We start from the raw sequence: 16551 nt of genomic DNA on the forward strand, positions 1-16551 counted from the left end.
GCCTACTCCTCCCGCCCCGCCCAGCCCCACCGAAGCCGCAGCTCCTTCGCCGAAGGCGAAAAAGAAGCGTGCTCGCGCGGCCCCGGCCCCCGCCCCAGCTGCGGCCGCGACGACTCGTCCGCGACGCGGCACTGGCAAGTAAGTTGACAACATTTTGAATGCGATCGAGCAGGGCTTCGGCCGCCGAAGCCCTCGGCCGCGTGCGCGACGTCGTCGTGCACAGGAGCGCGTCGCGGAGCGTTCTCGCACCGTCGCGGCAGCGCGCCTGCAGCTTTGCGAGGGCACGGCACCGCGGCTCCAGCGCGTGCTCGACATCTAGGACGGCAAGGACGACACAGCGGCGCCTCGCGGCGGCGGTCATGCACTGGGACCCGGGCAAGCTCCGCGCGCACGACCGCGTCGCCGTGTCCGAAGCCATCGCGAACGAGTCAGTCTCGCAGACGAGGCTCGCCGCGTGCGTCGCGCGCCAGGTCTACGAGCTCGCGCTCGTCGCGGCGTCGCGCGCCTCGCGCTACGCGCCGCCCGAGGACGACTACGACGACGTCGTCTGCCTGTCGCCGCCGCCGACGCGGTCCGCGCGCGCGACCGAGGCGCCGCACGAGCCCTGGACCGCCAAAACTTCGACCTCGCGCGCGCGGTCCGTCCCCGCAGCCGCCGCGCCTCGCGCTCTTCGCGGCGGTCGGCGCGTCGCCTCCTGCTCCACGGTTTCGCGCAGGCGGACCTCGAGCTCTTCGTTGTCGTCGCGCATCGCGTGTCGCTGGCCCTCCAGGACACGATGCGCCGCTGGGACATCGCCGGGGCGGAACTTAGAGCGGGACCATGCGGTCCAGGAGAGTCTGGCGGTAGGCGATCGCTCCAGGAGCGGTCGTCGTCGGGACGACGGGACGCCCGACGTAGTCCGGGTCTTCGTCGCCGACGTCGGGCGTCGTGGCGAAGCGCCGGAAGCGGCTCGTAAAACCCTGGTCCATCTCGTCGATGGTGACGTTGTGGAGGACAACGCAGGCCTTGACGATGGTGTTCCATTCTTCGGGAGTTCGCTGGCGCAGGCCCACGCGGAGGCATCGCCACTGGCCTTTGAGCTTGCCGTATGCGCATTCGACGACGACGCGCGTCGCCGAGAACCGCGCGTTGTACGTTTTCCACCGGGGCTTCGCGACGGACGCCGACTTCGGAAAGCCCTTCTGCAGCCAGCGCGTGAACGGGTACGCGCTGTCGCCCATGATGAAGTACGGGTGCGGGACATACCTACCTCGGGTGGCTGAGTGAGAGAACGCGCGCAGACGCGACTCGCGGACTGCGGGCCGTGCGTCCAGAGCGCGCTGTCCTGGAGCGCCTGCACGTCGCTGCCCTGGCCCGGGAGCCCCACGTGGACGTGAATGAAGCGCCCGACGGCGTCGACGAGCCCGCTGAGGATGATGCTGTACCAGCCCTTCCGGTTGAAGAAGTCGTCGTGTATTTCCGTCGACGGTTCCACCCCGATATGGCTCCCGTCGAGCACGCCGAGGACGTGGTCGAAGCCGCTCCAGGCCTTGAAGGCATTGGCGGCGGCGGCGCGCTTCGCCTCCGAGTTGGGCCAGTGCCGATTGACGTAGCGGGCGGTGAGCTCCGACACGACCGCGGACGTGAAGGCCCTCACGCACCGCATGACCACGGACCCGCTGAGGTTCCTCCTGAAGACCTGCGCCGTCCCCCGGTACGTGGCCCCCGTGGCCAGCTGCCAGAGGGCGATGAGGGCGACCTCGTCACCGTTTCGAAAGTGCAAGAAGTCGTTCGACGTGTCGCGGAGCTGCTTCGGGGCCCGAGACCTCAAAAGCGGTCGGATCGTCTGCATAATGGTCTGGTAGGCCTCGAAGGAGAGCCGGAAGTGGCTCCTGAACTTCTCCTTCATGCTCGCGATGAGGTAGTCTACATCTTCGTCATCATCCGGCGGGTCGAACAGGATCACAAAGTCGTCGTAGATGCCATGCCCTCGGTTCGGCGGGCGGACTGGGTTCTCCTCGCGCGAGGCCAGGCGATGCCAGAGCTCCCGGCGGGCGCGACGGCGTTGACGCAGTAGAGCGCGGTTCGAGCGGCGGTCGCGCCGGTCGACGACGTCGGCCAGAGCCAGCCCCGCGGGAGAGAGCAGGAAGGGCACCTGCGGCATGCACGTGATAGCCGCCGCTGCGCCGCAAAGGAGGAGCAGCATCTCGAGGCTGAGGTCCGTCGCCGCCGTCCCGAGCACGACGGGCGCGACGGGCTCGCCGTCGTCCGAGGGCGGCGGCAGCGACTCGTCGTCGAGGAGCACCGGCGCAGGCGTCCGGAACACCGGAGCGCGGCGCGGCGCGCCCCGGCCACGGCCACGGCCACGGCCACGACCGCGGCCACGGCCCAGGCGCGCGGTCCTAGCCATCGGGCTGCCTTCGAGTCCGGAGCTCTGCAGTGGTGTCGAGTGCAGAGCTCGGGGCAGCTCTGCCGGCCTGGGCAGAGCTCCGGCCGGGGCAAAGTGAAACACACTCTGAGCTGCGCTGAACCACTGCCTTTTGGCCTGTTTCAGCCGCTGGCGCCGCCGCCGTCTGGCCGAGACGGCGGCTGTACCGCGTCGATTTGAGCGCGGTAAAGCCGTGACGCGCGGCGCATAGACCCAACGCGTGGGCCTGACTACTTTTTTCCAGCGAATCGCGGGCGCGCGGGCGCGCGGAGGTCGCGCTCTCGACGAATATATGCTCAAATCGTGTCGATCCCACCTCTCCGAGCCGCTCGTGGCATCATAGAGAGCCGTTTTGTTACCGCGGTCTGCTCCATACACGCCTCGAGCGGACTGAACCGCGAGAACACCCTCGGGGACTGTTTCGACTCCGCGGCCGCGCGTTCGAGACGAGCGCCGAAACGCCGACACGACCGCGAACGCTGCCAAAACGCCGACGGACGCCAAGACGCGGAACCGCTTGCGCAGCGCGACGATGGGGTTACGATAGGACACGATCGACGCCCCTGCGACTCCTGGCACGCCCGAACTCGCGCAAAGTCTAGGATCGTAGGGTATGGTCGCAAATCGATCCCTTTTGAGCCGATTTCGGACGCGCGCGACCGCGTTCGCGCGACTACTTTTGCACCGCGTTGTCGGCGCAACATATCTGGAGCGCGTGGGAAGCGGAACGGCTGGAATCCATGCTGTAGCGGCTGTAAAAGGTCTCAAAGCTTGTCACATGCTCTCTGAGCTGCTCGGAGAGCGGCCCGAGCGAGTTGGCTGGGGATCACGCCGGGAGCGGCGGGCGCCGTCGGCCAGTGCGCGCGACGATGGTAGTTTCTATGGTGAAAAATTGGTAAGCACCGGCGGGTGCGCCTAAGGAAGGGCCCAGCAAACTTTCACGCCCAGTTGTGAGGGTGTTGCAGCGATCGGATGGCGTTCGTCCGATCCCTAGAGGGAATCCAGCCCCAAACCGACCCTTACGCGACGACACACGAGTCGTTTTCGGCGCTCTAAAGGGCCGCGCGCACGTCGGCATGACCATACGCGACGGTCCGGCCAAAAAGACCGCGCGACGGCAGCGTTTTAGAACGAGTCGCAGGGACGCGTCCGACACCTTGGGCGAGTCGTAGGGGCCCGTTCGTCAGCCGTCGTAGCTCGCGCGCTCTCGGAGAAGTCTGTTTTGACGTACAAAAGCACGTCATGATCTCGGTACAGCGTTCGCGCCACCGCGTCGAGGTCGCGAGCGCGTGCGAAATCCGTCTCCCAGCGCACCCGCGGGTTGGAACACGTCGAGACATATACAAAGCAGCTCCCATCGCAAAACGGCACGCTACGAAGCCAGTGGGCGCGCAGAAACGCTGGACCGCACCGATTGCAGTCGCTCCGTGCCGCCACCACCAGTGTTCCTCGCGCGCAGACGCGCCGCGCGCCGGAAAAAAATAGGCAGACCGACGCGTCGGGTCCATGTGTGGAACGTTAGGGCTTTACCGCGTCGAAATCGCTGCAGTACAGCCGGCGCGAGGGCCAGACATCGTCGATTTCCAGCGGCTGAAACATCGGCTGTCAGCCCAAAAGGCAGTGGAACGTCAACCTCGTGGAGCAGCCTTCCACAGTTTCTGTTCGCGTCGCGTCCGCGCGCCCGCACCCGTCGCGGGGCGCCAGGGCTTAGCGGAGGGGTGGGGAGAAGAGAAGGGGGTTCAGGCGCTCGCGGCGATGATCAGCATGTCGTCGTCCGAGTCGGAGTCGTCCGCCGGCGCGGGCGTCGACGGCGCGGGGCCGAGCGGCGCGAGGGCCGCGGCCGGCGCCGGAACCTCCGCGGCCGCGGGCCCGAGGGGCGGCGGGTCCGCGCGCGGCGACACGCGCATGGACGGCGGCCGGGGCACGCGGACGCGCGGGTTGTAGGGCGGCGTCGCCGCGGCGGCCGGCGGCGGCGGGTGCGGCGGCGACGGCGCGCGCGCGCGCTGGCTCTGGCGGCGCGGCGGGCAGTCCGCGGCGACGAGGGGCGCGCCCTCGTACTTGCAGGTCTTGGTGTGGGCGATGGCGGCGGGCGCGTGGCCGAAGACGCGGCCGCACTTGCGGAGGCACGGGTAGAAGCCGTTCGCGTCCTGGGGCACCTTGCTCTGCGCGTGGTGGTTGCGGCGGTGCTTCGTCTTGCCGAGGCCCACGGGCGCGGCGGCGGCCTGGGGCCGGAGCGCGTAGTGCATGGGCTGGTCGACGTCGACGGCGAACTCGGCCGCGTGGCAGACGGGGCACTTGGCGGCGACGGACCGGCCGCGGTCGTCCCACGTGATCGCGCCGACGGTCGCGAGGCAGGTCTCGTGGACGGCGTGGTCGCAGTGGGCGAAGGTCACGTTCGCCGGGATCTGGGAGTCGTGGCAGAGCTGGCAGGGCACGACGAGCTTGGGCCGCCGCGGCGCGGGCGCCCGCGGCGGCGGCCGCGCGCCGCCGGGCGCGGGCGCCGCGTAGTGGCCGAGGTACTCGCCGGGCGGCGGCCGGTACTTGGGCGCCGCGCGGACCTTCTTCTTCGGCCGCGGCGCGTACTCGTCGACGAGCGCGACGGCGGGGCCGAGCACGCGGACCGTCGCGCCGACGTAGAGCTCGTCGCCGTCGTCGAAGCCGTCGGCGAACTCGAGGCTGTCCTCGTGGTAGTAGCCCTCGCCGTCGCCGAGGAGACCGCCCGCGCCGTTGGCCACGAGGAAGTGGCCGTCGTCGTCGACGGCGACGACGACGCCCACGGCGTCGCGCCGCGGCGCCGCGCGTTTTTTGGCCGAGAAGTGGCCCTTGACGGACGCGGACCGGCTCACGACGCGGACGCGCGCGCCGGGCTCGAGCAAACCGCCGGGCGCCGTCGCCTCGAGCTGGTGGCGCCGGTAGGCCTTGGTCGCGTTCGCCGCCGCGCCGTCGTGGCGCACGGAGAACCTGTGTGGATTCCAACCACTGGTTTGGGGGGTCCCCACCAAACTTCAGAACTCTCTATCTCGGTCAAATCGAAGTCGATTCGGCTGATTTTTGGACGAATCGATTGCTCTCGTCGAGTTCTCGAAGCACGGCAGAAAGCCTCGCGTCGAAACCGTCGAATATGCGCACATTGAAGTCGGGTTGAAGATTTGGAATCCACACAGCGGAGAACCAGCCGCCCTCGCCGAACGAGAGGATGACGCCCCTGGCGCCGTCCGACGGCGGCCGCCGCGGCCGCGACGCCGCGACGGGCGGCCGGGCGACGAGGGCCGCGAGGCGCCGCGTGGACAGCACCTCCTCGTAGCCGTCGGCGGCGTACCTGCGAGGCGCGTCCTCGGACGGGACGCGACCGCGCGGGGGGCGCGGGCGGCCTCGCGAGACCTTCCAGCCGCGCTTGCCCGCCTCGGACGTGGCGCGGTCGACGACGACGCCCTCGTAGACGTCCGAGCCGCCGGCGTCGTCGCGGAACTTGCGCGAGAAGACCTGGCCCGCGAAGACGACGGGGTCTTCGGCGTCGCTGCCCTCGTCGCCCGCGGACGAGCCCTCGGACTCCGTCGACGCGTCGAAGACGTCGTCGGCGCCCGCGGCGCCCGTCGCGCGCAGGACGCGCCCGGCGCTCGGCGGCGGGGGGACCGCGGCCGCGGGCTTGGGCACGAGGCTCAGCGCGTCGCCGGCGCCTGCGCGGTCGCGGGTCGCGGGTCGCGGGTCGCGGGGGGGTAATTTCGTCGCGCGGGGGCCGCGCGGAGCGCGTCGCCGAGGGCCGCGTCGTCGTCGAGGATGAAGTCCGCGCCGCGGCTCCGCAGGGCGAGCACGAGCTCGCCCGCGGCCGGCGGCGCGAAGGCGTCGCGCGCCGCCTTGGCCGCGTCCGCCGCCGCGAGCGCGCGAGCCGCGGCCAGGGGGCACGCGCCCCGCACGGCGCCGCCGACGAAGAGCGCGACGGTCTCCGGCGCCTCGGCGTCGCCGGGGCCCGCCGCCGCGAAGAGCGGCGCCGACGCCTCCGGGGCTGCGTCCGAACTCTTCTCGCCCACGGCCCCGGCCGTGAGAGACTCGACGCCGGTGGTCCCGGCGAAGACCTCCGGGCCCGTGTCGACGCGCAGGTGGTCGACGTAGGGCACGTCGAGCGTCACCGGCGGCGGCGCGACGATCATATCGAGATCTCCGGTTCACGGGCTGCAGGCACCGCAGATGATCCGCTTCTGCGAGCGCTCGCCGAGGCCCGCCACACGAGACGACCTCTCTCGGCGCCGTACGCCTCGCCACGCCTCTCGCCGTGCGGCCGCCCTCCTTCCGGAGAGCCTCCGGGCAGCTCTCCTCCTTCGGACGTCTCTCGGGCCGCGTGGCCCGAGCCCGTCGGTCTCCGGCCACCTCCCCCCAGGACTCCCCCAGGAGGCCCGCGGTCGCGTGTCTTTTCGGGACTTCATACGCCATGCGACGAACGCCAGCAAGCACGAAGAAAAGGGGGCAAAATCATTAGACGGCCCAGAAGCCGACCTGCTTGAAGCGCGCGATCTTCTTGGCCTTGCCCACGACAAAGTTGTTGTGGACGACGACGACGCCGTCGCGCTTCTTCCCGTCGAAGTAGAGGTTCCCCGAGGGGAACAAGGCCTTCGATAGGGGGCAGTGCTTCGCGGGCTCGCGCTTGAGCAGGTCGTTGAAGAGGGGCTGGTTGAGGTTCGGCTTCGCGTCGAGGGCGACGGCCCACTTCGAGAGCAGCGCGCGCGTCGGCGCCGTGTTCTTGAACGCGAGGAACCCCGTGCAGTAGTAGGGCGACTGAGGCGTGCCGTCGTCGAGCTGGCCCCAGAAGTCGTAGGCGCCCGCGGCGAAGTGGGGCCGCGGGTCGGACAGCCAGACGGTGTCGACGTCGGTGTAGATGAGGCGCGGGTACTTGTCGAGGCCGCGCAGGATGTTGTGCGGCCGCCGCGAGACGAGCTTCTTGTAGTTCGGCGTCTCGTACGTGTGGTCCTGCGTCGGCAGCGCGCCCATCGTCGTCGTGATCACGGTCCAGTTACGCGACGCGGCGAAGGCGCTCCGCGTCGGCTCGTCCTCCGCGAGCAGGAGCACCTCCATGTTCAAGTCGAGCTTCGCGTACCAGTACCACCAGTTGCGAAACATGTCCTCGAAGCCGTGGGACACCGTGACGAGCACGGCCGTCCCGGGCTCGAGCCACTCGTTGGAGGCGTGTGCCGTGGGGACGGCGGAGGCCAGGGCGAGGGTCGCGAGGAGGAGGCGGCGCATGGTGGTTGTTGTTGCGGGTTGCGTGGCCTGGATGCGTCTCTGAAGGATGGACTCCCGGGTGTCGAATGGCTCCGAGGGTCTCACAGGCGCAGGAGCGGGGGGAAGGCCAGGCGTCAGGGTGGCCAGGCGTCGTGGACGGCCAGGTCGTGGCGCTGATCAGGAGACGATCGCTGAAAACTAGGAGGGGCAAAACGAGCCGACCGTCGTGCCGAGGCCGGCTTTGTCGCCGCCGTAATTTATGGGGATCTGGTATTGGGGAGTGCTTGGCGGCGACGGTGAGTGCGAGCTGCTTCGCGACTACTTGGAGATCGCTGGGGCCGACGTGCCTCCTGAGCAGTGGGGGGCGCCCACAGTCTTCAATGAAGGCACTGAACGTTGGCTCCTCGTGCGCCATGACGAGGAGTGGTACGTCAAGCTCCGGCGCGCGTATCGAAACGCCGACCCGCGCCTCGTCGAGGCCGCGTACCCGCGCCTCGTCGCGCACGCGCAACAGCGAGAAGACGGCGTCTTCGTCTTCGACATGTCCATGGGAGAGCGCTACGCGCAGACGGCACCGACGCGGTCCTGCGGCACGAATTCGTTTGTGGTTCTGTCGGCGCTCATTCTCGCGGCCGGCGCACGGGTCCCGACGCGGCTCCGCGAGGTGTGCGTCGCGGCGTGCCGCGGCAGTTTGGACGCCCTCCGCCTCCGGTGTGAGCCTATGGCGCGACTCCACGGTGGAGGATCGGTCGAAAATTTCGCGGGCGTGCAGAGCTCCAAAGCGTTCCTCGAGCTCGTGCGCAAGCACAAGCCGGGCACGGCGCGCGTGCTCACGTACGCCGTCGATGCGGACTTGAAGGCGAATTTCCGAGGAAATCCCGACAATTGGGCGCCCAAGGCCGCAGAGTTTACGTCGCGGCGCGTGAAGTCGTCGGGCGCCCTGTGGGTCCCCACGGAAGAAGCGCTGCCCAAGTCGCTGGATCGTGCATTCTTCGCGGCGTCCCCTCCCGATCAGGTCATGGACAACAAGAAGAACTTGTCGCGCGATCTCGTCGAAACGTTGCGAGACGATGCCGTCGAAACGCTGCGGAACGAATCCTCCGAGACCAAGGACATCTTGGAGGCGAGCCTCACCCGAGGGATCCGAGCGAGCGATCGCGCGTGCGACGTGTGCGCCGCGAAAGCGCGTCCCGACGGACAGGCATTGTTGCATTGTGCGCGCTGCCACTCGGTTTTCTATTGCTCTTCGGCCTGCCAAAAAAAAGGGTGGAGCGACGGCCACAAGAAACGCTGCAAGGCCCTGGCCGCGGCACGAGAGAAGATCAAAGAGAGCCAGAAGCAGACGAAGCAGCAGCTGTTCGAGGGCGGCCCCCGCGCGCCCTGAGAAAAGGCCCCTTGTTCAAGGGCGCCCCCGAGAAGAGGCCCCCTAGTTCTTAATCCGGTCGAGCATGGCCCAGTGCTCCCGGGGCGAGAGGATCGACGCCGCGGTGATCATGCCCGACGCGGCGACCGCGGGCATGCCGATGCCCGGGAACGTGCTGTCGCCGCAGACGTAGAAGTTGTCGAGGGGCGTCGCGTGGCCCATGAGCTGCTCGCCCGTCGACGCGGGCAGGTAGGCCCCATAGGTGCCCCGGTCGCGGCGGTTGAAGCGCCGGTGCGTGAGCGGCGTCGCGGGCAGCGCGATCTTCACGCGGTCGCGGACGTCCGGGATGTAGCGCTCGATGGCTTTCCACAGCACGTCGACGGCCTCCTCCTTGGCCGCGCGGTAGGCCCGGGACTGGTAGCCGCCGCTCTCGGCGAACGCCTCCCAGTCCTCGAAGGGCTCCGTCGCCGGCACGTACGCGTGGATCGCGTGGCAGCCGTCCGGCGCGAGCGACGCGTCGAGCAGCGACGCGACGGAGACGAGCACGAGGTTCCGCGGCGCGCCGACGCCGGCGTCCCAGTCGTCGAGCGCCGCCCACTGCGCGGGGAAGGCCTCCGACGGCTCCGACGGCAGCCCCGCGGCGTCGATGCCGACGTGCAAATGGAGGAACGACTCGCAGCGCGTCACGCGCGCCGCCTGGCCGTCGAGGTAGTCGAGAAGCGGCGCGTGCGCCGTCGACGCCACGAGCTTCCGCGTCGTCCAGAGGTCCGCGTTCGACACGACGACGTCCGCGGCGACGGCCGTGCCGTCCTCGAGCACGACGCCCGCGGCGGCGCCGTCTTTCACGGAGACGCTCGCGACGGGGGACTTGAGCCGCACCTCGCCGCCGTGCTTCGTGACGCCGCGGATCAGCGCGTCCACGATGCTCTTCGTGCCGCCGCGGGGAAAGTCGAGCAGCACGCCGTCCTTGTAGAAGTCGGACAGCATGTACGCCATCAGCGTCGTCGGCGCCTCGTCCGTCGTCGCGCCCTGCAGCAGGAAGCAGATCATGTCGAGCCAGTTCCGCAGGAACGGGTCCGTGACGCCCTCGGCGTCCAGGACCTCCGAGAAGGGCTTCGAGAGCGCCGGCGCGGGGCCGACCAGAAGCAGCTTCGCCATCTGCGGCAGGTAGCGGCCCAGCGTCACCGCGGCGAACGCGTCCTCGCGCACGGCCGCCGCGGGCACGCCGAAGATGGCCTCGCCCAGGGGCTCGACCTACCGAGCGCGACGGCGACGATGGTCCATCGTTTTCCCAGTCGAAATCTCTCGAAAATGGTCACGGCCACAGGACGCTGGGCTCGACGCGCTTCATCAAGCGCTCGAACTGGTCCGCCGCGCCCGGCCCGCCGTACGTCGGCAGGATCCGCTCGCGAAAGTCCTCGCCGCCGACGGCCGCGGCGAAGGTGCCCTCGGGGAAGGCCGTGCCCCAGCGGTCGTAGGTGATCCACGACGGCTCCTCGCCGATGATCTGGAAGACGTGCTTGAGCGGGTTCGGCGACGCCGCGGGCGACAGGCCCGCGTAGAGCGACGGGCCGTTCTCGAAGCGGAAGCCGTCGACCTCGTACTCGTGCGCGCAGCCGCCCGCGTGGTCGTGGGCCTCGACGACGAGCACCTTGCGGCCGAAGGACGAGAGCACCGACGCCGCCGAGAGGCCGCCGATGCCGCTGCCGACGACGACGGCGTCGAAGTGCTCCGGCGCGGCGCGGCGCTGCTGCGCGGCGGCGCGCCCCCACCACGTCGCGAGCGACGGCGCGCGCTGCTGCGGTCGTACGAGCGCTGCCGGCGTTGCGACGAGCGTCGCTATGATGGCTAGGCGCATTGTTGCACCACCGGAGAGGGCAGCATGCGCGTGACGCAGAGGCATCGCGCGCCACAAAAACTGCACGATCAGTGATCTTGACGCATCCGAAGCTCCACAGCAACTTTAGAAAGGGCGATATAGAGGCGGCGCAGCTTTCGGCCTAAACCCACAGCCTCTCGCCGCGTCGCGCGAGTCCCTCGCGCCGCGCCGCTCCCTCGACCATGGCGCCGGGCCTTAAGAAGCGCAAGCACGTGGACCGCAACGACAAGTGGTACGTGCTCGCCAAGGAGCAGGGCTACCGGTCGCGCGCGGCCTTCAAGCTCGCGCACATCAACAAGGAGTTCGACATCATCGGCGCGAAGACGCGCGTCGTCCTCGACCTCTGCGCGGCGCCCGGCGGGTGGGCCCAGGTCGCGGCCAAGGCCGCGGGCCGCGGCGCGGCCGTCATCGCCGTCGACCTGCTTCCCATCCGGCCGATCCCGAACGTGCGGACCATCGTCGGCGACATCACCATGGACACGACGCACCAGCACGTGAAGCGCGAGGCGCGGGAGGCCCTCGCCAAGTTCCGCGACGACGACGGCGAGGGCCGCGCGGGCCGCCACGTCGACGTCGTCTTATGCGACGGCGCGCCGAACGTCGGCGCGGCCTACAACAAGGACGCCTTCGTCCAGAACGAGATCGCGCTGTTGGCGCTCAAGTGCGGCGTCGAGTGCGGCCTGCGCCGCGGCGGGTCCTTCGTCACGAAGGTCTACCGCGGGCAGGACTACAACGCGTTGACGTGGGCCTTCGGGCGCCTGTTCGAGCGCGTGCGCGCCACCAAGCCCGCGTCGTCGCGCGCGCAGTCCGCGGAGATCTTCGTGGTCTGCTCGGGCTACCTCGCGCCCCAGAAGGTCGACCCGAAATTGTTGGACCCGAAGCACGTCTTCGGCGAGTTGGGAGGCGGCCTCGACGACGCGAAGCCGCTCGGCGTGCTCCACCCGCAGGCGGGCAAGAAGAAGCGCCAGCGCCAGGGCTACGCCGACAACGACTCGGGGCTGCTCGTCATGCCGACGATGACGGCGCTCCAGTTCCTGCGCCACGCGGACCCCGCGCAGATCCTCGCGGAGCGGTCCGCGATCGTCTTCGACGGCGCGCCCGACGCCGTCTGCCAGCACAAGGCGACGACGGCCGAGGTCCGGGCCTGCGGCGAGGACCTCAAGGTCCTGAGCAAGGGCGACTTCCGCGTGCTGCTCAAGTGGCGCGAGAAGCTGCGCAAGGCCGACGCGCACGCGCTCGGCGACGACGAGGTCGTCGACGAGTCCGACGACGCCGCGAGCGACGACGACGAGGTCAGCGTCGAGGACGACGACGACGACGCCGAGGCCGAGGACGTCGACAGCGACGACGAGGTCATGGCCCAGATCGCCGCGGCGAAGAAGGCCGTCGCGGCGGACGCGCGGCGCGAGAAGAAGCGCGTCGCCAAGGCCGCGGCGAAGGCGCGCGCGCGCCGCGGCGCGGGCATCGTCGAGCAGTCGTCCGTCGAGCTCGGCCGCGACGAGGACATCTTCTCCTTCGCCGCGGCGCAGAAGGCCGGCGGCGTCGACGCGCTCGAGGACCAGCAGCCCGAGGACGAGGAGGGGGAGGAGGACGGCGCGGACCGCGCGCGCGGCGGCCCGCGGCGCGGCCAGAAGCTCGCGGAGAAGTACGAGGCCTACGGCGACGACGCCGAGCGCGGCGCGGCCATCGAGGACCAGCTCGACGCGTCCTACGAGGCCTTCGCGGACCGCCGCGCGCAAAAGTCCGGCGCGCCGCGCGTCGAGAAGCAGCGCCGCGCGAAGAAGTACCGCGACGCCGTCGCCGCGGAGCTCGTCTCCGAGGACATGGCGCTCGCCGAGGGCGACGTCGACGACTACGCGGCGCACCTCGGCCGCGACGGCGACTCGGCGTCGAGCGGCGACGACTCGTCCGACGACGACCTCGACCCCGCGGCCCAGCGGTCCGCGAGCCGCTGGTTCTCGAACCCGCTCTTCGACGACGACGGCGCCGGCGACGGCGGCGACGCCGTCCCCGCCGACGCCGCGGGCCGCGCGGCCGCGCTGAAGGCGCTCGCGGCGACGGCCATGCCCAAGAGCGACAAGGAGCTGCGGCGCGAGAAGCGCAAGAAGGCCTCGGAGCGCCAGGAGCGGCGCGACAAGCGCAAGAAGCTCGACGAGGGCGGCGAGGACGACGCGCTGCACGTCGTGCCCCGGTCGGCCGCCGCGGACGCCAAGTCGCGCGCGGGCCTCGCGGCCCTCGCGCGCCTCACGCCGGCGCAGCGCGCGGCGCGCGAGGCCAAGGAGGCCGCGGCGACGGCGCTCATCAAGGCGGGCGTCGGCGCCGCGAAGCACGACGGCGCCGAGGGCTTCTCCGTCGCGCCGATGACGGCGGCGCTCGAGCGCGAGCGGAACCCCTTCGAGCAGGCGGAGCAGACCTACCTGAGCGACAGCGAGGACGACGACGACAAGGCCGAGACGCTCGCCCTGGCGACGATGATGCTCCGCAAGTCCAAGGCCAAGGAGCTCGTCGACGCGAGCTACAACCGCTACGCCTGGAACGACCCCAAGGACCTGCCGTCCTGGTTCCTCGACGACGAGAAGCGCCACTACCGGCCCCAGCTGCCCATCAAGCCCGCCCTCCTCGCCGAGATGAAGCAGCGCTTCCAGAATCTCGCCGCGAAGCCCATCGCCAAGGTCGCCGAGGCGCGCGCGCGGAAGAAGACGCGCGCGGACGCGCGCCTCAAGGCCGCGAAGCGGAAGGCCGAGGCCGTCGCCAACGACCCGGACATGTCCGCGGGCCGCAAGCTCAAGGAGGTCGAGAAGGCCATGGCGCGCGGCACCGCGCGCGACGCGCGGCCCGACAAGATCTACGTCGTCGCGTCCAAGTCCAAGTCCGGCGTCAAGAAGAAGACGAGCGCGCCCAAGGGCGCGGCCAAGGGCTCCCGCGTCGTCACCGTCGACAAGCGCATGAAGGCCGACAAGCGCGCCATCAAGGCCCAGGACAAGCGCAAGAAGAAGTTCGGCAGCGGCAAGCGCGGCCGCAAGTAGCCGCGCGCGCCCTAACGCGACCTTTGCCCTCGTTATCAGTCGGAGAACGCGAGGTCGTCGATGCCGCTGGAGTAGAGCCAGTCGCTCGGGAACGCGCCGCGGCCCTCCATCTCCTCGAGCTGCTCGACGAAGGCCATCGGCGTGAGCTTGCGGCCGTCGTAGGCCCGCCGCGCGGCGTCGAGGGCCGGCCGCGCGGCGTTGAGCTTCGCGCGCCACTTGAGCTCGGCGATGTAGGCGAGGACGTTGTGGATCTGGACGTAGTCGAGCGCGTCGTCCGCCGTCGGCGCGTTCGCCTCGTAGGCCGGCGCGCCCGCGGCCGCGAGCCGCGGCGCGAGCGCCGCGAGCTCGTCCTCGGCCGTGCGCCAGGTCATGGCCGGGGCGTCGTCGCCGCCGTCCGTGGCGCCCTCGAGCGCCGCGTAGAGCGCCTCGAGCGCCTCGAGGAGCGGCGACGGCTCCGCGAGCGCGAAGCCCGCGTTCTCCTCCGCGAAGCGGTCGTAATTCTCGAGGAAGCGGCGCACGAGGTCGCGGCGCCAGGCGTCGGCGTCTAAAAGCTCCTTGCGCGCGGCGTCGTCGAGGGCCGCGTAGGACGCGTCCGCCGCCGCGGCCTCGGCGCCGAACGCGTCGCGCTCCTCGCCGTCGCGCCGGAGCTCCTCCATGATGTCGCGCTGCACGCTGTCGTGGCGCTCGCCCGCGGACTCGCCGCGGCTCACGAGCGCGTCGAGCAGCGCCAGCGTCTGCCGCAGCTCGCTCCACATCGCGTCGCTCCGGTCGAGCACGTCCGCGCGCAGCGCCGCGACGGCGCCCTCTGCGCACGCGTCGTCGGCCTCGCGGCCGCGCTGCTCCGCCAGGGCGGCGACGTCGGACCGCCAGGTCTGCTCGAGGCGGTTCATGCGGGACCGCGCGAGGAGCGCCCACTCCCGCTCCGCGATGTCGTGCTCGAGGTGGCGCTCGAGCTCCTGCCCGAGCCGCGTCGCGCGGAAGTGGCCCACGTGCTCCGCCGCGCGCCGCGCGCGCAGCGCCGCGGCCCAGGCCGGCGCCAGCGCGTCGCGCGCGCTCGCCGACTCGAGCAGGAGCAGGGCCAGCGCGCCGCAGGCGACGACGAGCAGCGCGCAGCACCCCACGTAGGAGCAGCAGCGCCGCTCGGAGATGGCGTAGGCCGGCTCCTTGTCGTCGCGGCCCGTCTTCGTCTTGCGCAGGCCCAGCGCGTGCAGGGGCAGGTCGCTCATCTTCGGGTGGAGACGCCGCCGGGGCGCGACGGGCAGCGCCGGAGACGCCGGCAGGGGCGGCGCGCCGGAGGAGCTCGAGAAGAGTTCGCCTTGCCCGCGGCATCTTGTCGGAATGTTTACCCCTCGAGAAGCCACTGCGATTTTAATGCTTAGTAGGGTTTTGTAAAATACGACTTTATTTCAGGATCGACGAGCTAGCGGCACCGCTCCGCCGAGCGCAGGGGTCGATCCGGGGACGTAAGGTCGTTCTGGGCCGCGCCCGCGCGTCGCGACCATGCTCGGAGTCTTTGCGCAGCTCGCGCACCGCTCGGCGGGGTCTGGCGGCGCGCGCCGATTGACACCACGTCGCGTAGCTCGTCGATCCTGAAAATAAAGTCGTGTTTTAGAAAACCCTTGCAAGCATGAATTTTACCCCCGGCCAATGTCCTCGGCTTGTCCCGAGAGCCGTCGAAGCGCCTCGGAGAAGCGTGTTTTGCGCCGTGCGCGGCGCCATGTTCCCCGATTCCGTCGCGGAAAAAAACGTAGGAGCGCCGAGCCATGCATCCGACGGGCCTCTCCGCGCGGTGGCGCGGCTGGACGACGCGAGCGGAGCGCGAGCGGTCGTGCTCGAGCAGCGACCTTCGGCGGGTGGCGCCGATCGGGTGCGCAGCTGCGCCATGTCACTCTCCGGCGACAGCTACGCATCGAGGGGTCGGGTATGGTACCACCACGTCCGCGCGGACCGCTGGTCGTCGTCCGCGCGCCCCCGTTCTCGCGCGTCGGCGCGTCCGCGCCGATGCGCGTAATCGAGCCGAGCGGGTCCGATTCGGAGTCGACACGGGCGTGCCCGTGTCCTCCGAGTGCGTGGGGAAGGGGTCGGGGATGATGATCGATCGATCCAAGCGCTTGAGGTGCGTGACGCGCGCCATGCACATGTGCAACAACATGGTCGAGGTGTTCGGCCGCGTTCGGCCGAGGGATTCGAGGGCCTGCGCAGCTGCGCCACGTGACTCTCCGGCGACAGCTAAGCATCGAGGGGTCGGGTATGGTACCACCACGTCCGCGCGGACCGCTGGTCGTCGTCCGCGCGCCCCCGTTCTCGCGCGTCGGCGCGTCCGCGCCGAACGAGCGGTGGTCGCCGGGGTCCTTTGGCAGGGCTTTGCGGCCGCGCCTCGACCTTGCTCGAGGCTTCTGCGCCCGCCCTGTCCGCCGACGGTCCCGACCCGCGCCGTGGGGTGCGGGATCGCTGCAGAGAGCGAGTTTGTGGGTGTCAAGGACTAAATTTAGGCCTAAATGAAAGTCTAAATGAGCACTTTTGAGCCCCTGGAGGCGCTCCAAGGCGCTCTCTGCGGCGATCCAGCCGCCCGCGGCTGCGGTCGGGACCGTCGATGGACAGACAGGTCGCACAAATCTCGACCGAGGCCCGGACGCGGTCGAAACAGGCCGCGGAGACCATT

At 70.3% G+C, this 16551-nt stretch overlaps 3 protein-coding genes across 3 annotated transcripts; 1 reads left to right on the top strand and 2 right to left on the bottom strand.

Moving 5' to 3' along the window:
• Window positions 1–4146: 4146 nt before the first annotated feature.
• On the bottom strand, window positions 4147–7642 carry AURANDRAFT_60713 (hypothetical protein; the record flags this gene model as incomplete). Its single annotated transcript, XM_009034399.1, has 5 exons — window positions 4147–5368; window positions 5568–5726; window positions 5817–6052; window positions 6220–6480; window positions 6884–7642. 5 exons carry the CDS (start codon window positions 7640–7642, stop codon window positions 4147–4149), a joined length of 2637 nt encoding a protein of 878 aa, XP_009032647.1.
• Window positions 7643–9047: 1405 nt separating this feature from the next.
• AURANDRAFT_19504 (hypothetical protein) lies at window positions 9048–10842 on the bottom strand (the record flags this gene model as incomplete). The annotated part of the gene is made up of 2 exons (XM_009034398.1): window positions 9048–10238; window positions 10327–10842. 2 exons carry the CDS (start codon window positions 10840–10842, stop codon window positions 9048–9050), a joined length of 1707 nt encoding a protein of 568 aa, XP_009032646.1.
• Window positions 10843–10947: 105 nt separating this feature from the next.
• On the top strand, window positions 10948–13923 carry AURANDRAFT_52052 (hypothetical protein; the record flags this gene model as incomplete). Its single annotated transcript, XM_009034112.1, has 1 exon — window positions 10948–13923. The coding sequence occupies one exon, from the start codon at window positions 11046–11048 to the stop codon at window positions 13887–13889; it is 2844 nt and encodes a 947-aa protein (XP_009032360.1).
• Window positions 13924–16551: the final 2628 nt, after the last annotated feature.

This window comes from Aureococcus anophagefferens, assembly GCF_000186865.1.
Source record: "Aureococcus anophagefferens unplaced genomic scaffold AURANscaffold_1, whole genome shotgun sequence".
In the NCBI taxonomy this organism is placed as follows: domain Eukaryota; class Pelagophyceae; order Pelagomonadales; family Pelagomonadaceae; genus Aureococcus; species Aureococcus anophagefferens.